Source organism: Myodes glareolus, chromosome 20 (assembly GCF_982192425.1).
Source record: "Myodes glareolus chromosome 20, mMyoGla1.1, whole genome shotgun sequence".
In the NCBI taxonomy this organism is placed as follows: Eukaryota; Metazoa; Chordata; class Mammalia; order Rodentia; family Cricetidae; genus Myodes; species Myodes glareolus.
In genome coordinates, this window is record NC_142045.1 from 26,277,982 (window position 1) to 26,300,144 (window position 22,163).

The 22,163-nt window shown below is 44.1% G+C and overlaps 2 protein-coding genes across 13 annotated transcripts in view; one reads left to right on the forward strand and one right to left on the reverse strand.

Moving 5' to 3' along the window:
- Window positions 1-22,163, reverse strand: part of Med12l (mediator complex subunit 12L) — a 316,360-nt gene that overhangs the window by 99,683 nt on the left and 194,514 nt on the right. The gene's annotated exons all lie outside the window — the stretch shown is intronic.
- Window positions 890-21,013, forward strand: Gpr87 (G protein-coupled receptor 87). Of its 5 annotated transcripts, XM_085676483.2 has the most exons (3): window positions 890-1,159; window positions 15,404-15,535; window positions 19,897-21,013. In XM_085676483.2, the coding sequence occupies exons 2-3, from the start codon at window positions 15,502-15,504 to the stop codon at window positions 20,937-20,939; spliced, it is 1,077 nt and encodes a 358-aa protein (XP_085532609.2). In that variant the 5' UTR covers window positions 890-1,159; window positions 15,404-15,501; the 3' UTR covers window positions 20,940-21,013. The 5 variants fall into 5 exon arrangements, with proteins under 5 accessions (XP_085532609.2, XP_085532611.2, XP_085532608.2 ...); XM_085676485.2 differs by lacking the exon at window positions 15,404-15,535; XM_085676482.2 differs by lacking the exons at window positions 890-1,159; window positions 15,404-15,535 and adding an exon at window positions 15,556-16,105.

Below are 22,163 nucleotides of genomic sequence, written 5' to 3' on the forward strand. Positions count from 1 at the left end.
GGGACAGGATTTCACCAAGTAGCTCTGGCTATCGGGACTCACCATGTAGACCAGGAAGTCTTGAATTCAAGAGATCCATCTGCCTCTGCCTCCAGAATGCCGTGATGAAAGGCATGCGCCATCACACCCAGTCCACAGGCATTCATCTTAAGAATTATCTTTTGAAAAGAATGGCACTCAAGACCTTTAGTGAACCTGCCCTCTAAGCTCAATTTAAAATATTTTAACTAGCTGTATTGGTGTGTGTATGTCTGTGGATAAAGACGGGTCTACAGAACTTATTAGACTGGAGGAAAACTACAGGTTTTGAAAGTTAACAATTACTACTACAATCACAATTAGTCTCACTTGAGATATTTGCAGCTGTGTTTTTGAAGAATTTCCCTTTAGTAAATTTAGTAAATTACTGGGCCAGCAAGATAGCTTAGTGTACAAAGGCGCTTACTTTTGAGCCTGGTAAGAATACTCATGTGCATACACTATACAACACACACAGACATACATACACACACATACACACACACACACACACACACACACAAATACAGGCAGGCAGGCACATATGCATGGTGCAATCTTATACTATGAATGTTTGTGTGTATAATCTTATTTCTCTTATGATGAATTTGGCCAGCAAATGGTGATAAAATACATTCTCTTCTAAATATCAATAGAAAACCTAATAATAAAAATCTACATAGACCTGAACATTAGAGCTAATTAGTGAGACTCTCCCTGAGACTTCATCCTCCACTCCTCACCTGGACTCTGACACTGACCCGGCCTTCTGGGTACCCTTTAGGTGAATCATCCCAGGTTCCTGTTGGTTCAGGAAATGTTCTTCCCCGGTCTCCACATCTCTCTCCAATGTGAGTCATATACATTAGCAAGCAAGCAAGTTGCTCCAGTTGTTGTGGGCAGGTCGGTTTGGAAGGTGCTCCAAAGGACTATCTCCACAGGGCCGCAGAGCGCCCACCAAACTTCCCTGGTAGAACAACAACAACAGCAACAAAAATGCAGATTTCCAACGCTTTACCAGAAAATCTACTTCGCTGCCAACTTTAGTTCTGAGATTTACTCCTGCTTACGAGATGAGGAGCCTGCTTCAACTTGAAGACTGTGAATCAAGTGAACAGCCAGCTGGCCACCACAATGAAAGGTAAATGAAGTTGTTTTGTTTCTTATCTGTTTTTTATTTTTCCATTTTTCTTAAAAGCAATGTTTTGTAGCGTACAGCACTGTTAAGAATACAACTGTGTGTCTCCTTAAACTGGAGTCTGAAGAAAAAGTACAAATTGAAATGAGGGCTGAAACAGACACACATACACATATACCCACACACACGCGCGCAGACACACACACACACACACACACACACACACACACACACACCCTGGAGACGAGGTCACAGTGCTGCCCGTTGTCCGGCTCAGGCAGGCAGAACCTGTGCCTCCAAAAGGGGAGACGTGTTGGTAGTCATGTCTATTTGGTGAAAACACAGATTTTAAGACCATATTTGTGGCTCCTGTTTCCCAAGGCCCAATGCTTTTATACATATTGTTTTAAAGGAAATCAAAAGAAAAGATACTTTTTCTGTCTCCATTGTCTCATTTTGATTCAAAAAGAGACTCGCGTTTTTCTCATTCTCCAGCAAAGAACAGGCAATCCTCACCCTGAAGCCTTAAGCAATCATGTTAAAACATGTCAGGAGAAACCCAAAGAAAACTGCCAGGCAACTCACAAACAGGCCAACAGCAGCCGGATCTGCTCCCCGGCGAACTCCCTCAGAAATGCTTACTGCAGGGAGGAAAGAGCAGAGTCAGCAGGCGGGTGTCACCTCTTCTAAATGACTCTAAGTGACCCATGAGCCCCGGGTAGAGTAACTTTCTGATTCATATTTTAGGATGTTACCAATGAGAGAACTTTATATCACATTCTCAGACTCAATCTTCTTTCATGGTCGGCACATTAACCATTTCTTACAGCACCGGGGACATCAACTAATTTGGCCTAAGAGTAGTAAATCTATGGGTAGGGCAAGGCAGAGGCAAAGTCTGTCTCATTTCTTGGCTTTGCCCCCCCGTGGAACTGAGGGTCAAGGACACTCTCCAAGACCCTTTGGAAGACTTTGTCTTCAGGTTTTTGCAGCTCTCCTTTTGCTTTGTGGGCATTCTCAGGTTGGGAGAAGGGACTGGGGGCAATCTAATTACTGAGTTCCATATTTAAGGATGGCGCCGAGGCAAAGAAAGCCATAATGGAAGATGGGATGTGTGACTTAAGGTGGTCCGCTGAGAAGGATTGCTGCTTGTGGGAGTGTTGGGAGAAGAAAACTAAGCTGGAATGAATGTTCCGATTCAGGTTGTTTCAGGAGAGTCGGTCTGCTCTGCTTTGCTTTTGCTTAGGGCTCCATCCACATTCTTGAAGGAACAAACAATTCATACTGTCTCTAAGAAAGGCACAGAAAGTTAACACAGGACTCAAAAATGACCATCCACTCTTAGTATGTGCTAAAACAAAGAAAGTTACAGTGAAAACACAGACAGACACAGACACACAGACACACACTCACACACCCCTCTCTAGATCCAGTAAAGGGGAAGCGGGGTGATAAAGGACAGGGAGTGAAGTGAAACCCCAATGATTTCCCTCTGAGATCTTCAGAGCACAGGCAGGAACTACAGTTTTGGTTTAGTTAGAAAACTTGGGACTCAGCAGAATACATGGGCTTAATGGCTGACAATGCCCAACCCAATTGGTTCCCCTGCAAAGTCACTTCCTTTCCTCTCAGGTCAAATGAAGGGATTAGACTCAAGGGTGACTGGAATTCTCTTGGACCTCTAGATGCCCACACACCAAGTGAAACGCTGAGCTATGGGGGCTGGTTACCAGAGAACACGAGGCTCCCCACAAACAGCTGCATTCCTTAGAGGAGGCGGAGGGCAAGCAACAGGCCCTCCCCAGTTCCTTCCCTTGCCAGCTCCTTGACGCGTGAACAAATCAGATTCCTGTTCTGTAGAGTCGGTATGGACGCTGCCACTGTGTGCTCCCCTGCCCATGGCTAGGAAGGTCTACAATACAAACACGGGGACCCGCTGCAGCTCTTAGCCCGCTGCAGCTCTTAGCCCGCTGCAGCTCTTAGCCCGCTGCAGCTCTTAGCGCTGTCAACAGCAGAGGCCCAGGTAAGGGGGGAATGTGACCCAGCTGTTAAACACAAGTGCAACCTGACATCAGTGTGCACGCAGACGGTGACTCAAGCTTCCAGCACTTACGGCCTGGCTTCCACCTCACCTGGCCATGATTTTCAAAAGGGCTACCTTTCACTGGGAAGAAGAAGTGGAACAGAACATCTATTCTCTACCCGGTACCGGACTGGCATATTTTGTGTTTTATTAACACACCTGAGTGGTCTAAGTTGAAAATTCCATACCAAAGGAATTTAGTAAGAACACTGTAGCTCTCCGCACATCACGTCTGGGCCTGCCCTCTCTTCTAACTCGCAGGCATCACGTTTCCCTTTCTCAACCCTTTGCCTCCTCTTTGAATACTGGCTAACATGCTGTCCCAACAAAGGACATTCTCACTCCACAGCTGAAGACGTGCAGACCTCTACTGCTAAACGTGTCTCCCCCCGCATCTCCTTTTCTGTCTACTTCTGCCAGTCCTGTGGTTTGTCTACCAGATTCTAACAAATGGTCTTTAAATCTAACAAAATTAAGTGTACTTAACACAAGCCATCATCTTAAGCCACTCATTAGTGATGACTGTGTAGCAGTTCCCCCGCCGGGCTATCTGGGCTGTCCACAGAGCAAACAGGCATAACGCAGCATGAAGAGCAAATGCTGAGAACCTTTCCTGCCACACTCGCCTGCTTCTCTCAAAGGTTTCAGTTCTGGCTGAACTCACCACGAGTTACTGCTTCTCTTCTCTGAGTATCAGATGAGACCATCTCGCTGTGTTGAGCATTTTCTATACTACAGGATGATAATGCTTCCTAGGTGTCTCAAAGGAGGTACCAGATTATGATATGACCTGAACAGCAGTTCACCTGGAAACAATTGCAGGGGAGGCAGGGCGAGCACAGGCTTCAGAATGAATTACATCCAGATCTAACTTGTGTCCCCCGAGAGCGGGAATAAAGGGGCGGGCAGCCCAAATATACAGATTTGCTGACAAAACATCTCTAAGCCTCAACTTCTGCAGTGACAGAGTGGAAAGGGGAATTCTCACAGCACCTAGCAGAATCTCTTAGCATCCTTCTGAAGGGTCTGTGCTATGGCAATGTCTCTTAACACTCCTATGAGCATGGTGGTACGACTCTGTAGAGTGGTTAGGTACCTACCCCACCAAAGAGCTCTTTAATAAAGAACCTAGTGTAATTGAATATGTTAAAATAAACATAAAATAATTGAGATGCTTTAGGCCTATGAAAGCATTAGTCCACCAGCTGAACCCTGTGGTTTAACACTGTTGTCCCTGAGACTGAAGCAGAGGCTTCTGGGCTGCCAGAGGGTTTTTGTCTGAAGCCTGAACAGAATCTGTGACCAAAGAAGGGAAATCTCTGGGTGACACACAACTCAGCAAAACTCTACTTTTCCAATCTGTGAGTTATGTAGCTATCTGTTATTAAATACCCTTTATTGAAATTGATTCTGTTGGCTTCCTCAACAAGGTCAGAGAAGAACAGGAACTAAATAACCCAAGATCACTAGACCAAAGGAGCTTCCAAAGGAGTCAAAGAAATAAGAGTGTTTACAGGATGCCTGGTTCATTCCTAAAGATCCCAGCACCAACCCTCTGGGCTGACCCTCAGGCTGAGAACATGAAGTGCCTCTGGGTGGGACAAGCCAAGGGCTGCCACTTTCTTTGGGGTAGGTGACTTGCACTTCCATGCCTTCTCATGATTGCCACTCTCAAGAGATTATAAATAAAACAGAAGATGAACCACTTAAGGAAAGGTCACTAAGTTAGAACAATGAAGAACACTAAGAAGGCGTGTCATCATTGGGCACATTGTCATCCTTCAGGATTTACAGGACTAAGCCAGTATCTTCAGGTAACTTCAGCGAGAGTTCTCTCATTGTTGTTTGAAAGTGGAACTGTGAAGATGTGACGGAAATATTAAGAGGGATGACGGCTTGCAGCGGTTCAGAATTGTCTGAGTCGATCTCATTTTGAGAACGGTGTTCTTTTAGATCTGCTAGTCAGTTATCTGGAAGTTGCTAGTTAGGTCTGTAAGATGCTTGCTAAAACAACTGAAGAAACTGCAGCTGCATTTTTCAGTTTTATTTATAAGCTGTGAGCTTGCAAGTATAAGGAGAAACAAGGTTAGACAGGGAGCCATACACCCAAAAGGGTGCAGTAAAGCAAATCACTAAACGAAGATCTAATGGTATCTGAAGGTAGTGCACCTGTACCATAATAGCACCTGTGTAGACTGGAACCATCAAATCAGGGACCACTCTGACCACTTTAGCAAGTTCAACTACAAACATCTGGTACATGTCAACATTCCTTATACCCTTCACCGAAAAGATCCTTCCTACTTTCTGGGCGTAAACAACCAAAATGCTAAACACAATCCAAAACAAACAAAACAGTTCTGTGTCGAGAGTCACCAATGTAACACTTCAAAGGTTACCTCCATTTTTTTCCCTTGAAAACCAGAAATGGTATCTAGTAGGTACACAACTGTCCACTGTCGTGCTTGGACACGGTGCTGTCTCTCTGTATACAGCGAATATGAGACCACAGATCAGCCAGTCACCAGTTAATTAGCCAGCCTGGGCAGAAGCTATTCAAGTATTCAAAACTTTAGGCACCTGAGAGAAACACACCTTGGCACACTAAGCCTTTGAGGAGGCGGGGCTGGCTTTGTCTTCCCTTCCCTTTCTAATCTGAAAGACACTCTCAGGAATTATCTACCTTAATATTTGTTCCAGTGTGACAAAGTCAATACCACTATCTCAAAGTCACTCCCACATTGGACACTTATCATAAGAGGATGCATATCCCATGCTGCCCCCTTCTTCTCTTCTATGAACAACTCAATTTCATGACAGTTAAGTACTACTTCCAATGGACTCACAGGGTTATCCCTTTTATTTAAACTCTGCCTGGTCCAAATATACATATGGATGTACACATGTACACACACACACACACACACACACAGAGAGAGACAGAGACAGAGACAGACAGACAGAAGGAGACGCTTAATATGTAAGAATGTTCAAATGAAATTTAAGTAAGAAAGGGGTGGGGATCACGGTCAGTTGGCACGGTGCTTGCCAGTCTGAGTTCAGGTTCCCAGGAGCCACATAAAAGGCCAGGCACGGCAGCATGCTTCAGTCATACCTGCACTATGAGGCAGAGATAAGTGGATCTACTAGAACTCTCTAGCCAGCCGGTCTAGACAAATTGGTAAACTCTCACCTCAGTGAGGGAACCTGTCTAAAATAATAAAATATAGAATAATTGAAGAAGACACTCAATATCAATCTCTAACTCTACTCATAGGAGAACATGCATGTAGGCACAAACCTGACCTCAAACACACACATGGAAACAGTTCGCACAGTAGGGATACACAGGCAGAAGACAGACTGACATAAAGAGACAGACAGACAGATAAAAGGGAGATTTAAAGCAACAAAAGAATGTGAGTTCGCCAAATTCCTTATCCCTATCCATTTGACAGTGGTAGCCAAGACAATTGTTCCTATATAGGAAACAGGAATAAGGAAATAAATATTGATCACCTCATAGGAATCCCCAAACAGGAACCTTCTGAGTAAAGAGACTAGAAAGAACTTCTCCTGTGAGTCTGAGACTGTGGTGAGCACGGAAGGAATGAGGACCCGATGCCTGCAGGTGCTGACAGGAAGTTCAGTGCAGGCACAGCCATTCTGAAGTGGCAGAGAAAGATCACGTGATGAGGCCCATGGCTCCCTTAGATGTGCTCCCCTTAAGACTTCTTCATATGACTCTAAGGAAACTTTCTCCTCCTTCTCCCTAGCTGACATGATTCTAACTTTCCAAACTTCCTTAGCACCAGATGGTTTGAATCATTTAGAAGTGGCGTGTGGACTAATAAAAAGTGCCTTCTTATGACCATCACCAAAAAAAAAAAAAAAAAAGAGTTCAGAGATCCTGAAGAAATATAAATTTCAAATCAATTATAACGTAATGATTAAGTTGTAAAGTTCTCTATATTATCAAAAAATTTAAGCCTTATAAATTTCAACTAAAAGAGAAAATGGAATCAAGTGAGAGGAAGTTAATAAAAATGAAGAGAAAGTTTGGGATAGGTTCCAACCAACTAAGCTTCAGGTCCTATAAGGATTAGGAGAAAAGCAGAGAGAAATGGGAAGGCAAAATCCTCACAATGAAATCAGGGGTGAAGGTAACTGTCCCTGCAGATGAGGCCATACTCCCTCAGGTCAGGCCCTCTGGGTTATGCTCCCCCCCTCTTTTTTAAAAAGATGAGTCTATGGAGTGTTACTTGATGACATTTTGACGTTTTTTATTCTTCTCCCATTTATTACATCCCAACTGCAGTTTCCCCTCCCTCTTCTCCTCCAAGTCTCCCCACCACACACACACACACACACACACACACACACACACACATCCCCTCTACCCAGATCCACTCCTCATGTTTCCTTTAGAAAAGGGTGAGCCTCCCAGAGTTACCAACCAAACATGGCATTATCATGTTGCAACAAGACTAGGAAATACCCTCATAATATCAGGACTGCAGGATGAAAAGGGTACCAAGAGAGGAAAAAGAGTCAGAGACATCCTACTTCCACGTTAAGAGTCCCCAAGAACACCCATCTGCACAACCATAACTATAAGAAGATGGCCTAGGGTAGACCTATGCAGACTCCCTGAAGATCCGTTCAGTCTCTGTGAGCCCTTATGAGTCCTGAGTAGTGGATTCTGTGAGTTTTCTTATGGTGTCATTGACCCCTCTGGGTCCTACAATCCTTCCACCCCTTCTTTCACAGGATTCTCCTATCTCTGCCTCATCTTTGGGTGTGTGTCTCTGCATCTGTGCCCATCAGTTGCTGGACCACGCCTCTGATGAGGATTATGCTACGTAGGCTCTGGTCCACACATACAGCAGAGCATCATTAGCAATCATTTAATTAACTTTTTATTTTTTTAATTTTATCTATAATCTATGTATTTATCTATCTTTGCTTGATGTGATTGGGTCAATAGAAGCTGGGTAGCACAGAGACTGAGGATTGATCTATCTATCTATCTATGTTGGATGTGTTTGGTTCAGTAGAAGTTGGGTAGCACAGAGATTGAGGATAGTCCCAAACATGTTCCTGTCTCTTCAGATGCTGGCTTTGTTTCCTTAGCAATCTGGGCTCACTTCTCCCACTGACATTGCTGGGTGTGAGTACCTGTGTTTAAATTTGCAATCCCTCCCCAGTGAGCTGGTCAGGAGCACAGAATTCCCGGGTCTGTCTGAGAAGCCTTCTTCACAGCCTGAAAACTGCCCATTTTCTGTTCTCTTAGTTTGTCCTTCCTTGGACTCTTTCACTTGGAAAGGCGAAAGATATTCCCAGGGGAACAGGAAGAATGGCAGACACCCACCTATGTAGGATGAGGTCAGCATGAAGCCAAGTTCCTTGTGATCCTAACATTAAGCAAATCGTTTGTTGAGCAATGACTCTGGGCATCCTGGTTAGACCCTCCTAAGAGAAGACTGCAGGAACACACAGGCAGCCTAGAGAACTACAAACACTGAATACACAGCTGGAGGAATGGGCCACCAAGCAACAACACAGGTACCAAAAACCATTTACATGGTGCACGATCAGGAAGGACTTCAAGGAGACGGCAAATGAGTTAGACTTAAAAATTATCAATAACCTACCTAGGAGACAAAGAAGAGGGAGTTCCAGGACAGAAGTGGGGAATGTTAGGGCTGCCCAGTGGCAGATGGGTATGGTCAGGAACTCAGCAGGTGAAAATAGTAAACAGAGAGGCTCCTCACTCTAACTGGAAAGTTCTATGCTTATAGTAACAACCAGAAGAATTCTTTTTATTCATATACTATCCTTTGAAGAATGACTACTTAAAAGTGCTACAGGTTTACAAGATACTTAAGTAGAAATTACTTTGAGAGAGAAATGTGAGCAAGAAAGGAGTTTTGTGTTTTCACCCACGTGTACCTGTGGGGATGAGGTGCCTGGTTTCTGTGAGGGAGGGGGGAGATTGGATGTTGACACAAAGTACAATGGCTGCTCATATTAAAGACCTCGCTTTGGAATGTCCAAGCTGCTAAAGAAAACTAGGGGGAAGCAAATGAAAATGGTCTCTTAAGTTAGGTAACTGTTCCATTAATGTAAATAGTATTAAACTTAAATACAGTGACCTAATGCCATTACAAAAAGACGTGACTCAGAACCAGTGAGGTAACTTTCTTTTTCCCCAGGTGTTCTGCTGTGCATGAATTTATGGGAAATATTCCTATTTGTTCATTCTTTCATACCACTTCCATCAAACTGGAAGGGATTCTTAGGTGGTACGACTCCCGGGTTTAAGCAAGTTTTGTTGTTGTTGTTGCTGTTGCTGCTGTTTTTCCTTTCCCCGTTTCTACAGAGGCTTTGTGCCTGGTGCTTGTGTGTTCTTACGTCTTTACCATTGCAATGTAAGGCCACCACTGGTATTCCTAAATGCCTGGCAGACTTCGAACTTTCCAGCAAAGAAGGTAAAAAACCTACTGAAACTGAAATTTTAACAAATAAGAGATGTGAGCTTCCTGAGAGCAAAGTGCAGAGTAGAGAACAAGAAAGAGGCATAGACACATTCTGTCACTTTGGACCACTGCCGCCAATAGCAAACCTAAAACTTCTGTCAGGAGCAAGTGCGCCTAGGGAGGAAGCCTTCACAGGCAGCCACCTTCCAGGCTGCAACCAGATAGGCAGTGATGCAACCTGCGGAGCCCATAGCTGTGGTCCAGCATGACACGCTTGCAGGTTCCTCCTGCCCAGAAGGGAGTTTCCCTGACTCAGACAAGCAGCTCTCCACCCAGGCTGAGCTCCAACCCAACAAGTCTGAGAGCACATCAGGGTTGTGTGGACGACGAGGCCGAGTGCCCACAGCAGCACTTCACATCCCTACATGGTGATGCTCTCTCTGGGCATCCATCAAGGTAACCAGAGAGCCGAGGTCTGTCTCCAACACTGGCCCCTGTTCCGCCACTTGTAAAGCAATAAGAGCAGGGCACCCGTTTTCCCCATCATCGAGCAGTTCAATGCTAGGCTCCGGATCCTGATCTACATTAAGGGCCACAATAGAGGACTAAGCCAAGTCCAGCTCCGCTGTGAAAAAAGCAAAGTCTTAGGTGTGAACCTCAGAGATAATTCAGTGTCTACCAGCCGCATGGTATGCACAGGGCAGCCCCAACAAACACCTGGGGAGAGGAGAACATCTGTTAGGTATAAAAAATATGATTTCCTGAATCCAATTTTTTTAGGGGGGGTGGTTATTGAACTGGGACGATTTTACAGCATTCTAATGTAATGCAAGAGAAATCAGGAGTGGGGGAGGGATCAAAGTGCACCTAGGGTTTTAGTGTGGCCACACAGGAGTAAACTGTCACTGCAGCAGACCCAGGGTTGTGCAATCAGGTGCCTGTGGGCTGGAGACACGATGCTCAGAGGAGGGGGGGACACCAGGGAGTGCCAGCACCTGTGGGCAGGAACTCCTCCCATCAGGGAGAGGAGGCTGATGCCCAGTGTGCCTACTCGGCGGAAGTTCGATTCAGCTGCCAAGAGAAGATCCCATCCAGAATCTTCTATGAGGCTTCCTGATCCATGTAACAGAGTTCGTGTCAAAACAAACAAACAAAAAACAACAAACAAACAAACAAACAAACCCTAACTCCAGCAGTTCCTTTCATGTGCCTGGTAAGAAGAAATCAAGCTCCTCCTTCTACCTAATACCCCATCCAATTTCCTGACCGGCACAAGGAAATTAGCACTTAAAATGAACTTCATTTTGACCCTAGCACGGTACAGAAGGAGCTGTGACCAGCTTTTGTCAGACAGGACAGGACTCCCAGCCATACCCCGGATGTGCTGTGTGAAGCAGGGCAAGGCATTTAGAACCTCTCAACTTATCGTCCTACAGCTGGGAGGATAAAATATTTAGGTCACGGGGCTGTCCTCAAGACTGCTTGCAAAACCAAGCCCCGGTCTACGAGTAGTTCAAGAGTCTCCGAGTAGAAAGCCCTGAGCACATGGGAACCCTTTCCTTACACCCTCGTTTGAAAACAGCCAGAAGGAAAACGCAGTCAACTAGCCGAGGCACGGTACCGGTGGCTGAAGAGAGCAGGCCTGTGAGCCCCTAGGCTGGTTCACTAGGGAACAGCTGTGAAATGTGGGGCACCCACAGACACCACATTCTTCAGCGGTTTCATCAGCTAGGGGAGCTGTAGGAGGCAGGACAGGAGTCCCACCCATGACTGATTTCGTCTGGAACGCAGCCCTTGACGACACCTGAAGCAATCTTCATAAGGAGATGCGAGGGCCGGGACGTGAAGAGGCTGCAGGGCCCTCCACAGGAAGTTCCTCAGGGAGGCCGGAAGCTGAGAGGCAGACCGGGCAGTGTGGATACACACAGATGAGGCTGGGACAGTGTGAAGGAAGAGGAAGCTCCAGCTGGTCCATGAGAGGCAGCTGGGGCTACAAACCACACGTGTGTCTCAGCTCAAACAAGAGGGCAAGGACTCATTTCACCCCGTGCCTTGCTGCCCTCCTCTAAGGAAAAGCTCCGTGTCTGGGATGGACAGCAGGAAGCCTACCATATGCAACTATGCTGGTGTCTGTGTAAACTGAGGCCTGGTTTTCACTCCCCAGAACAGAATAGAACATATTCATTTTACATTTGTGAGAATGGAGAGTCAGGAAGCTGAAAAGCAACAAAGGTAAAATTGAATCAAATCTTTGTGGTTTTGTATTGCATCACCATGTACAGCTAGAAGTCAGGACAAGTTATGGGGGGGTTGTTTGTTTGTTTGTTTGTTTGTTTGTTTTATTCACACTGGGAAAATATAATTTCACAATGACAAGCATTTAATGGAATGCTTAACAAACTCTTCCACCAGTCATAAGAGCCATTCAATGACACAAACTGCTTTTGCCAGGCGGTGGTGGCCCACGCCTTTAATCCCAGCACTTGGGAGGCAGAGGCAAGTGGATCTCTGTGAGTTCGAGGCCAGCCTGGTCTACAAGAGCTAGTTCCAGGACAAGCTCCAAAGCTACAGAGAAACCATGTCTCAAAAAAACAAAGCAACCAACCAAACAAAAGAACAAAAACAAAAACCAAAAACGAACTGCTTTTATACCTATCTCCTTTATACCCATCTCCAAATATCTCTGTCTCTGGCCTTCTCTTTTTCCTTCCCATAGCAGTAACAGTTAAAGAACTGTCTGCAATAGCTTCTTCGCCAACTGCATTACTCAGTGCAGGGTCATCAGGCACCTGCCCCACTGCTCTCCCCTATCAGACATCCCAGCATGACGGACAGGACTCGATCCAAAGGCACTGAGCTGTCTTTTGCCATCTGACTTTCCCACAGCATATGTCCAGTCATGTGTCCTTTCTTCAGTGCTCTTCTTGGCCTGTATGACATCACCGTCTTCCCATAATCCCCAAACCTCTGGCACCAGTGTATGCACCCCATGCCCTTAGGGCTGCTCCTCAGAAGCAGGTCAGCCCTCTGATCTCCTTCCTTTCTCGGGAAGCTACAGTGATGCTGACCATTTGTTCCAGTACTGCCGATGAAACGTTTAGCTCAGCAAACATTTTGACCTTTCTTAAATGGACAGTGTTCTTCTTAAGGGGAACTCAGAAACCCTCTCCACGCACGCTAAATACAAATATTCCATTAGAATTGCGAAATGGAAACAACTTGGACCACTCCCATTTCTGTGCCCACTGGTCAGGCGTCTGCTGTCTTTCTTACGGCACCTAGGGGAAAGCAACCAGGAAAAGGAAGACGGCACGACCTGGGAACAAAATCAGATATTTTAAAGAGGTTTCCATCCCATACATTTGCTAAAATGGTTTCACATTTTAACAGTAATATGGCAATTAAAAGTAAGGATTTGCCTCCTTGCCTTGCATTAAAAAGAACAAAAGGACAGTACTCAAGGAATTTAAAATCCCTAATCATCTATATTCCAGTAGCCAAAAGCAGTTCCTTCTGAAACCCACTGCATCCAAGTCCTGGGGGTATTCCAAAAGCTACAGGTGCCGGGAGTGGTCCACTGTCTCCAAAGAGCTAGTCTGGGATGGAAGGGAAGGGATCCCTCACTTGAAGGAATAATTTTTTTCTTCTCTCCACTGCCACATTCAGCGTTTAACTGCAAACAGGAAAGAGGACGGCACTCACTGTGCAGGCTGAGACCCACTGAGCCCTAGAGCACTCTTGCCCTGCCAGCTCAGCAAACACACAGGGGGATGAGATTACTTGGGAATGAGCTGCGAACGTGAGGACAGCATCAGCGAGGGCTCATAAAAGGCCCACATGGTTTCATTTCATAAGAAACAATGTGACTTCCCTTAGAGGAAACGGCTCATCGGCACATTTTCCTTTAACAGTACGCTTTTCAAAGTAGCTCTCGTGATGCCGTCTCTATCTGATCAACACCCAAGAGAAGGATGGGGACTCAAGATGGCAAAAGGAGGGGTCAGGAGATAAGTTTTCGAAATGTACAATACTGCATAACATGTGCTTTCTGTAAAGCACCCGAAGGCCAGAAAAGGGATTTACACAGATGTACTACACTGCGAACTCTCAAATCCAGTGAGATAATCCCTCTACCCTAATACTGAGAGGAAAAGGAATATAGTTCTCACAAAGCGCAACAGAGATTTAACAAAGCAAATATTCAAATGATACTATATCCTTAATGGAAATCCACTTAAGAGGAAGCGACATAAATTCATGTGCATTGGAGTCTTGACAGAGATTTGACTGGGCTGTCAGTCCAATTATAAGAAGCTCACATGGATTAATCAGAAGTCACATGGCTGGTTAGTTTATAGGCAAAACTTGAACCTCCAGAGACCAAAGAATGCTAAACGCATCGCCGTTTATAAAACCCCTGTATACGGGCTGGAGAAACGGCTCAGCAGTTCAGAGCACTGGCTGTTCTTCCTGTACCACACGGCAGCTCATAACCATCTGTAGCGCAGATCCTACATCCTCTTCTCACCTCCATGGGCAATGCACACACCTCTTCTCGCCTCAATAAGCAATGAACACACACGATGCACAGACAGACACGCAGGCATAAAATAATAATTTTATTTTAAAATACCTATACATATCAGTGTTGGAGTTTTTAAAAATAACCACCTGCAATTATATATTAATCTTACTATATATGCATTTATTATGTGATTGGGATTTTTTAGGGCTATGATACAGAAATAAAGTTAAAACAAATAAGCCGAGATTTTGGAATATATGGAAGTGCTGAACAGCTTATTTTACACAGTCCTTACTGAAATCTTTTGGAACTGCAGTTGGCATTCCATTTCCGAGATGAAAATTGCAGTGATTATCATAAATTTGAAAAGCCTGACAAAGTTCTCAGAGAAAGCAATGTTGTTAGATGTGTTCTTTCTTAACAATAGGCATAGGATCTGAATCTATGTCTTGTCCGCATCACTAGTACACAATAGGATAGAGTGTGCTTACACAAGCTCAGAGAGAGTGACTAGCTTGCACAAGTAATCTGTCTGACAATTTTAAGAATTTAAGAAACCAAAGGTGATACAGAAGAAAACACCCACTGAAATAAACATCTGCCCATCAGTCTAAGAAGAATTGAAAGATTCAACTTTCATACGACCTGATATTTCTGACATCTAGGCCATCATTTCACCCTTAAAATCCATGTGTGTCTCCAAAATACTTTCCTCTCCCTCTGGAAGAACTACAAGCAGAACATCCAGATCTGACTCCTGGCATGGTGCACTGATACCAAAAAGATTTTTGGTGTCATGGTGTCATTTCCTTCTTTGTACTTTGTACTTTGTTCCCATTACTTTTAGAATAAACACCCAAATCTTTACTACACACACACACACACACACACACACAAAATACTGGGCAACTTTTGTAAAGACACATTGTGGCATCCAGAGGACACCACACAGACATGGTCACACTGAACAGCAAACTGAAAACAGATAAAAATACATATTACTCTTCTGTGGCAAGGATATTCAAATCCACAATGTTGTTTTTCTAATCACAGAGCTTCACAATGTCTTGCTGGTGGTTTACCATCTTTACAGAAAGAATAACATTCTCTATGTAAGGTACTTATAAACTCTTCCTTTTTTCGTTTTTTTTTCTCCCCAGAAATCAAACCAGGAATAACTTCTGTTGACCTTGTGCCTCAACTGTCCCCAACTATTTCTTGACATGCATCTCTGCTTACAGCACATCACAACTAGAGAATGGGGCTCAACCTGACACTTGCAAAACTACCAAGTAAGCGAAAGACAAACGTGCAAAGGAACTGTATTCTAACATGACTTGGGGGAGCCATAGTTCGGAACCAACTGAAAGCCGTTTCTCTTTCCAGCCATTCAGGATAGCATCACTGATGTGAACCAGCCTTGCTGCAACTGACTTAAAACTTTAGCCAGTCTCAGCACTATCTTTACTTAGGACAGGGATTAACAGAATATTTGAGAGAGATTCCTTAAACCCCAAGTAAAGTACATATTACTTTCCTCATTTGATAGTAAACACCAAGGTTTACTGAGGCTCCCCAGGAGGCCAAAAGTAACACTGACCTACTCGACTAGGTAATTATTTAGAAGATGATCCTGCAAGGGCCTCTGTAGCACGGTTTGACAACCTATAATTTATACGGCTTTATTATTTCACTCCATCTGGTAGGTAGGGCAGTGACATATGTTGAGAATTTAATACCCCGTGTCAGAGTGACACACCCCGCTGAGCAGCAGAGCAGACTCACCCAAGGCAGCAGTGCTGGGATGCTGCCTCGCTGCGGCCATCACTCCCACTCCAACTACAGAAGAGGGCGTTCTAAGAGTAAGTGGACCCCGGAAGGATGGAGGTGACAATGATATAAAAGTCTGTCTGGTCTGGCCAATATGGCATGCAACAAACACGAAACTAGAGCAAGGACAGTGCAGTGGAGAATTGTCATTGGGCTAAATTCTGATGTCAAAGTGACACATAGCATGATATCTGGCATGTACATACATATGCTCTCAAGGTTTCTCTAACCCCCCACACACATACACACTCATACAGGAATCAAAGCAACCATGGGATTAGATTTCCTGCTTGTCATTGCATTTCTAAAGTTAGCTGAGAAGGATCTAAGGTGAGGAGGCAGAGAAGTGACCGGCAAAGGAGTTCTTGCTAATCCCTCTCCACCATCATCCTATATTAGGCGCCAGAATAAACAGGGAATGCCATGCTGGGAAGCACAGAACATGTCAGAACAGTATTTCTATTTTAAAAGTCATTTCTAATTTTTCTTCACGAATGGCCAAGCTCTAAAGCACTGAAGAAGGTCCCTGAATTGGTCACATTCTTTACTGGAAGAATAACATGATGAAACCAAACGAGCGACAAAAGCCTTTGCCTTTTAATGGCCGCTGTTCCTAAGTAGGAACAGTGGAGTGTAAACCTACATCCCCACTGGGAGATCTGAAGGACCAAGGAGAACACACAATGGGAGCTGCTGCCTGGGGAGCACATGGCGCTGACTTCCTTCAACAAGAAGCCAAGCAGCACCCTCCGGGTGAAGCTCTGGAGTCCTTCAGAGCAGCACACAGGTGGTCTTTACCCTGCTCCCTAGGTACCATAGTTGTCTACTATTAAATTATTTTCAAACTAGCCCAGAAGAGGTTTTAACTACTCATTTGTTTAAGCTGTGTTATGAATCTGGAATTTGTAAATGAGGTACTAACCAGGGCTAGGCTTACCCCCATGGAACTGGGGAGGCCCGAACTCCAAAAGGTTAATTCTGATCATGAGCTAAGGCAGATATTGCAAGCAAGCACAATCCAAGTGCCAACACAGACTGTCTCAAAGCCACAGAACAGGCCAAGGACCACTGGGAAGTCACTCATGCTTCAGGGTTTTGCTTCTGGTTTTGACTCTGCTTTGTTTTTTTTAGTTGGTTGGCTGATTTGTTTGTTTTATCTTGTTAGTTTTTTTTTTAATGAGATAGACTTGTACAGAGACTTCTTTTGATATTCTGATTGAAGACTACCTTTAATAGTAACCATAATTGCTAGGTACATTATCATTTAATAAGAGTGCTTGTCTATATAATTAAGCCTTGGAATATTATAATAATATATGGAAGACAAGCAGCTACCGGGAATACTGGGAGAGAAGGATGTGTTCTTCTAGGTCACAATGGGTATTCACAGGGAGTCAGTACTAACAGCCGAAATACCCCACACCCAGGGGGTTAAAGCTACTGAATTCTATTAACCCTCGCAACGGCTTTCAAAATCAACACATACGTGATTGCTACAACATACATCGTTTTCAGAAATGACATCGCTGTTCCTTCATAAGCTTTGCCACTCAGCTGAGCTTTTACCCTGATTAAAACCTACTTTGCTTCCTGTGTGTTCCCAGAGTGTTCTCCCCAGTAAGAAGAAAGTGGTAGGTAATAGCTTAACTAGGTAAGTCAATTCACATAGCTGTCTGAAGCTCAGCAAAGCGGCGCTTCTTAGGCTTTTAATGCCTTCAAATGCTGATTTGGATCTACTGGTAAAGAAGCAGCAAGACTGCATGGCTTTATTAAATCAAAGCAGACTTCAGTGAGACGGTCAGGGCAGCAGCTCCAACTGGAAGCAGAAGAGAGAGGGCAGCTGAATCAGGCATTTTGAACTTGTAAAGCTTAATAATACCATCAGTCTCCTAACAGGCAAGCCGAGGCACAAATTACTAACCTGTACGGGGATATTTAGGCCAGGAAAACCAGTTTTTAAAAACATAGCAAGGAATGAAAGGGACAGAAACTATCAGAAAGGGGAGACAGCTCTTGAAAAAAGAACCCACACTTAGATTCCAGGTGGTAATTTAAGAACCTGTGTTTGGATTATAATCATCAGAACTGCCTTTCCTGTTTCACTTCTTCAAAGAAAGAAAACAATATATAATAAACAGCGTTGTGGGCAAGTAAGAGCTAAATTCATGCTGTTCCCTAAACAAAAATCATCCTAAAATATCATTAAGATAAGTTATTATTAACTAGTGGGGATTAAACAATCAGAAATGACCTTCCCTGCATCCTTGCATCTGAACCATGACTTTGTAAGCTAGGATGGTTTATGCTGTCTGTCAAACAGTTGAAAGAGTTATTGAGGAAATGGCTCCAAGGGAAACTGGAGAGGCAGAAGCTTCCAGAGCATCAGCATCCTGTGCAGAGAAGAAGGCAAGGAGAAGAATGAGGGCAAGAGTCAGGAGGGTGCCCGGGGCAGAGACTGCTCAATAGACCTCCAGTCCGTCAACCTCAGAGGCTCTACTTTGGCATACACTTCACCAAGCAGCTCACCTCCAAGGTGGGAGCGGTCCTGGGAAGCCAGCATTGACATCATGAAGAGTAGCGATGCTCCACAGCACAGACTGGAGCTTTACATCCCTCACTTAACCGCAAGTTTGCCTCAGTTCCCACAGGAGACGGATGCAGGAATCAAATGCCTGCATGCCATCTCGTTAGCTCAATAACAGATTGGTATTAGAGTGCCTTTCATCATGTGCACCAAAGGGTCAAAAAAAAAAAAAAGGATTCCTTGCAAATTCATAACAAGCAGAGCAGGTATAATCTAAACTTATAAATAACAACAAAAGTAGCAGCCTACATATATTTTTCTTGCACACATTTTACACAATATATTTTTGATAATAAATTTGTACACTAACAGGAATGTAAAATCTTCATAACTATATACTTTATTGATGAATGTACTAGATAGTATATAGTATCTGTAGATAATTATAATCCAAAACCAGGATCCTATAGTAGTGTCCTATCTACTCACAGCTTTTGTTCTAGTAAAGTGAGAATAGATTTAACAGAATCTACAAGTTAGAGCTAGCTCTACTCTGGACTTTGTCACTTAAGAAGAAAGCCATTTTTTGTTTTCTGAAAAAAGAAATCAAAACCACATTTCTATTTCCAACAACAGTCCCTACATAAACTTCAGGAAACAAAGGTTGAGGATTGTGTGTGCTTTATTAGTTCACTTTGTGGTTTGGGTGACTGCAGAGCCTAAAGCTTAGGTAGTGATAAAGAATAGACGTGTCAAAGGACACACTGATATAATGTCCATGTTCTGTCTTACTGTTTCGGTAAACTTCAGTTTTCTGCCTCAGGTACTGCTGCTTCGATGTGTAACAATACCCAATGTTGAACTAAACACCAGGGTTTTATATGGATATAGTATATTCATTTTCAATAGGTTGTCACAGCGAATCAAAGGGTCTTGAAATGTAGGGAAGGGGAAGTCACCAATTATGTAGCCACTCAAAACATTATCCGGGTACTACTTTAAATGTCAGGAGCAGGGCCTGGAGAAGATGGCTTGGCTGTTAAGAGTGCTTCGGGCTCTCCCAGGGGAATCAGCTCAAAGAGGATTCTAAGTCAAGAACTCACAATTGCCTCAGGTCCAGAGGACCAGAGACCCTCTAACATCTTCTGTAGACACTGTCGCGCACACAGGACACACTTACAGAGACACAGACATACACATGAATAATTTTTGTATCTTTGGGATAATGGGCCCACTGAGAGCATCAGCGCAGCCCTATGGACGGCGGCTGTACTAACATGAATGTTTCCACTCCTGCAGGTAATGAGCTCTACAGTCAAGCCAGTCCCTCTGCAAACAGCACAAGTGTGGGACATGGAAAGAACTCCACCAATCACAATGAGTTTGACACCATCATCCTGCCAGTGCTTTACCTAGTTATATTTGTGGCAAGCATCTTGCTGAATGGTCTGGCCGTGTGGATCTTCTTCCACATCAGGAATAAAACCAGCTTCATATTTTATCTCAAAAACATCGTGGTAGCTGACCTCATAATGACCCTGACATTCCCGTTCCGAATCGTCCGTGATGCGGGATTTGGACCTTGGTACTTCGAGTTTATCCTCTGCAGATACACCTCAGTCCTGTTCTACGCGAACATGTATACGTCCATCGTGTTCCTTGGGCTGATCAGTGTCGACCGTTATCTAAAGGTGGTAAAGCCTTTTGGTGACTCTCGTATGTACAGCGTAACTTTTACCAAAGTCTTATCGATTTGTGTTTGGGTGATCATGGCCATTCTGGCCTTGCCAAACATCATCTTAACGAATGTTCAGCCAACTAAGGAAAATATTCATGACTGCATGACACTCAAGAGCCCTTTGGGAGCCAAGTGGCATACGGCTGTCACCTACATTGACAGCTGTTTGTTTGCGGCTGTGCTGGTGATTCTGATCGGATGCTACATAGCGATATCCAGATACATCCACAAATCCAGCAGGCAATTCATAAGTCAGTCGAGCCGGAAACGAAAGCACAACCAGAGCATCCGCGTGGTCGTGGCTGTGTTCTTCACCTGCTTCCTGCCATATCACCTGTGCAGAATCCCCTTCACTTTCAGCCACTTAGACAGGCTTTTAGACGAATCGGCACACAAGATTCTCTATTACTGCAAAGAAATGACACTTTTCTTGTCTGCATGCAATGTGTGCCTGGATCCAATCATTTACTTTTTCATGTGTAGGTCCTTTTCAAGAAGGCTATTCAAGAAATCAAACATAAGAACGAGGAGTGAGAGCATCAGATCGCTGCAAAGCGTCCGAAGATCGGAAGTGCGCATTTATTATGACTACACTGATGTGTAGGGACCAGGGGCCAGCTGGCCGTCTCTTACTGGAACCAATGTGTAAAATGTGTAAATAAAGGTTTCTTTTTCTTATCCCGTTTGAAGCTCGTCAAAACCACAGATCCTTTCTCTAAGCATAAAAATGGCCAGATATTGGGGCATCAATTGGGACAAAGAAAAACATTAAGAAATGAAAAAAAAAATTGTGGGATGAAGTAGAGATGGGAGAACTTCAGAACAATCTGACGAGCAGACCAAGGCCCAGCCATGTGAACTTCTGTGCCTGCTCCCTGGAATACATGCACTGCTGCTGTGACGTCACTGTAGAGAACTCACAGCATAGAGAACTCTCAAGGTTCAGTAACTGAGCAATAACTGAGTCAGAAGCCTGTGAATTCTGCCTACCTGGGACGCTTTGGCCAGTTTCTCTTCATTGTGTTTATTAAAGCCTTAAACACATGACAAACATATGTGGTGGGGGCGTGGCAGAAGGGAAGAGTCACCTACACTTCACAGTAGGCACTGCTAATGTCACCACCCACTAACTCATTTTAAGTAAGCTATTTTAGAGGAAGGAATGTGACTGGATAGTGCAAAGAATTCTGCTAAACACGGAATTAATATTTGCCATCAATTCAGCCTTATGATGTATTTATATGCTCATGTGATAAGGGCAGATGAGAAGCTATGGAGACTTAACTAAAATGTATATTGTTTATCAGATGGTCATCGAATCACTTCTATTTCAATAAAACAATGCATTAATAAATATTCTTCCCTATACTATATGCCCAATAGGAATATCAATAGTTTAACAATACGAACGGAATGTGAAAGCCGTAGTTCACTAAGTTATATCAAAAAGTCCATCAGTATTCATTTAAATGTTGGGCTACTTTCTCTCCTCCCGCCAACAACACACTTTGAACAACTTGTTTCTCAACGCTGTATTAGTCCTGGGGGGGTCACACCTGTTTTTTTATTATTTTAATTTTTATTACATTTATCTTGTGTGTAGGGCGTGGGGAATGAGCATGCTCCAGCACGCACCTGGACGTCAGAGAACAACCTGCTGGAGTCTGCTCTCTCCTCCTACTGCGTGGGCTCTAGGATCTAACTCAGGTCCTCAGGGTTGGAAACAAGCGTCTCTCTGGACTGAGCATCTCTCCAGCCCCGGCTTTATTTTTGACACTGTACCAGAAGCTGGAGAAAACCTTAAGAAGCAGAGTTAAGATATGCTTAC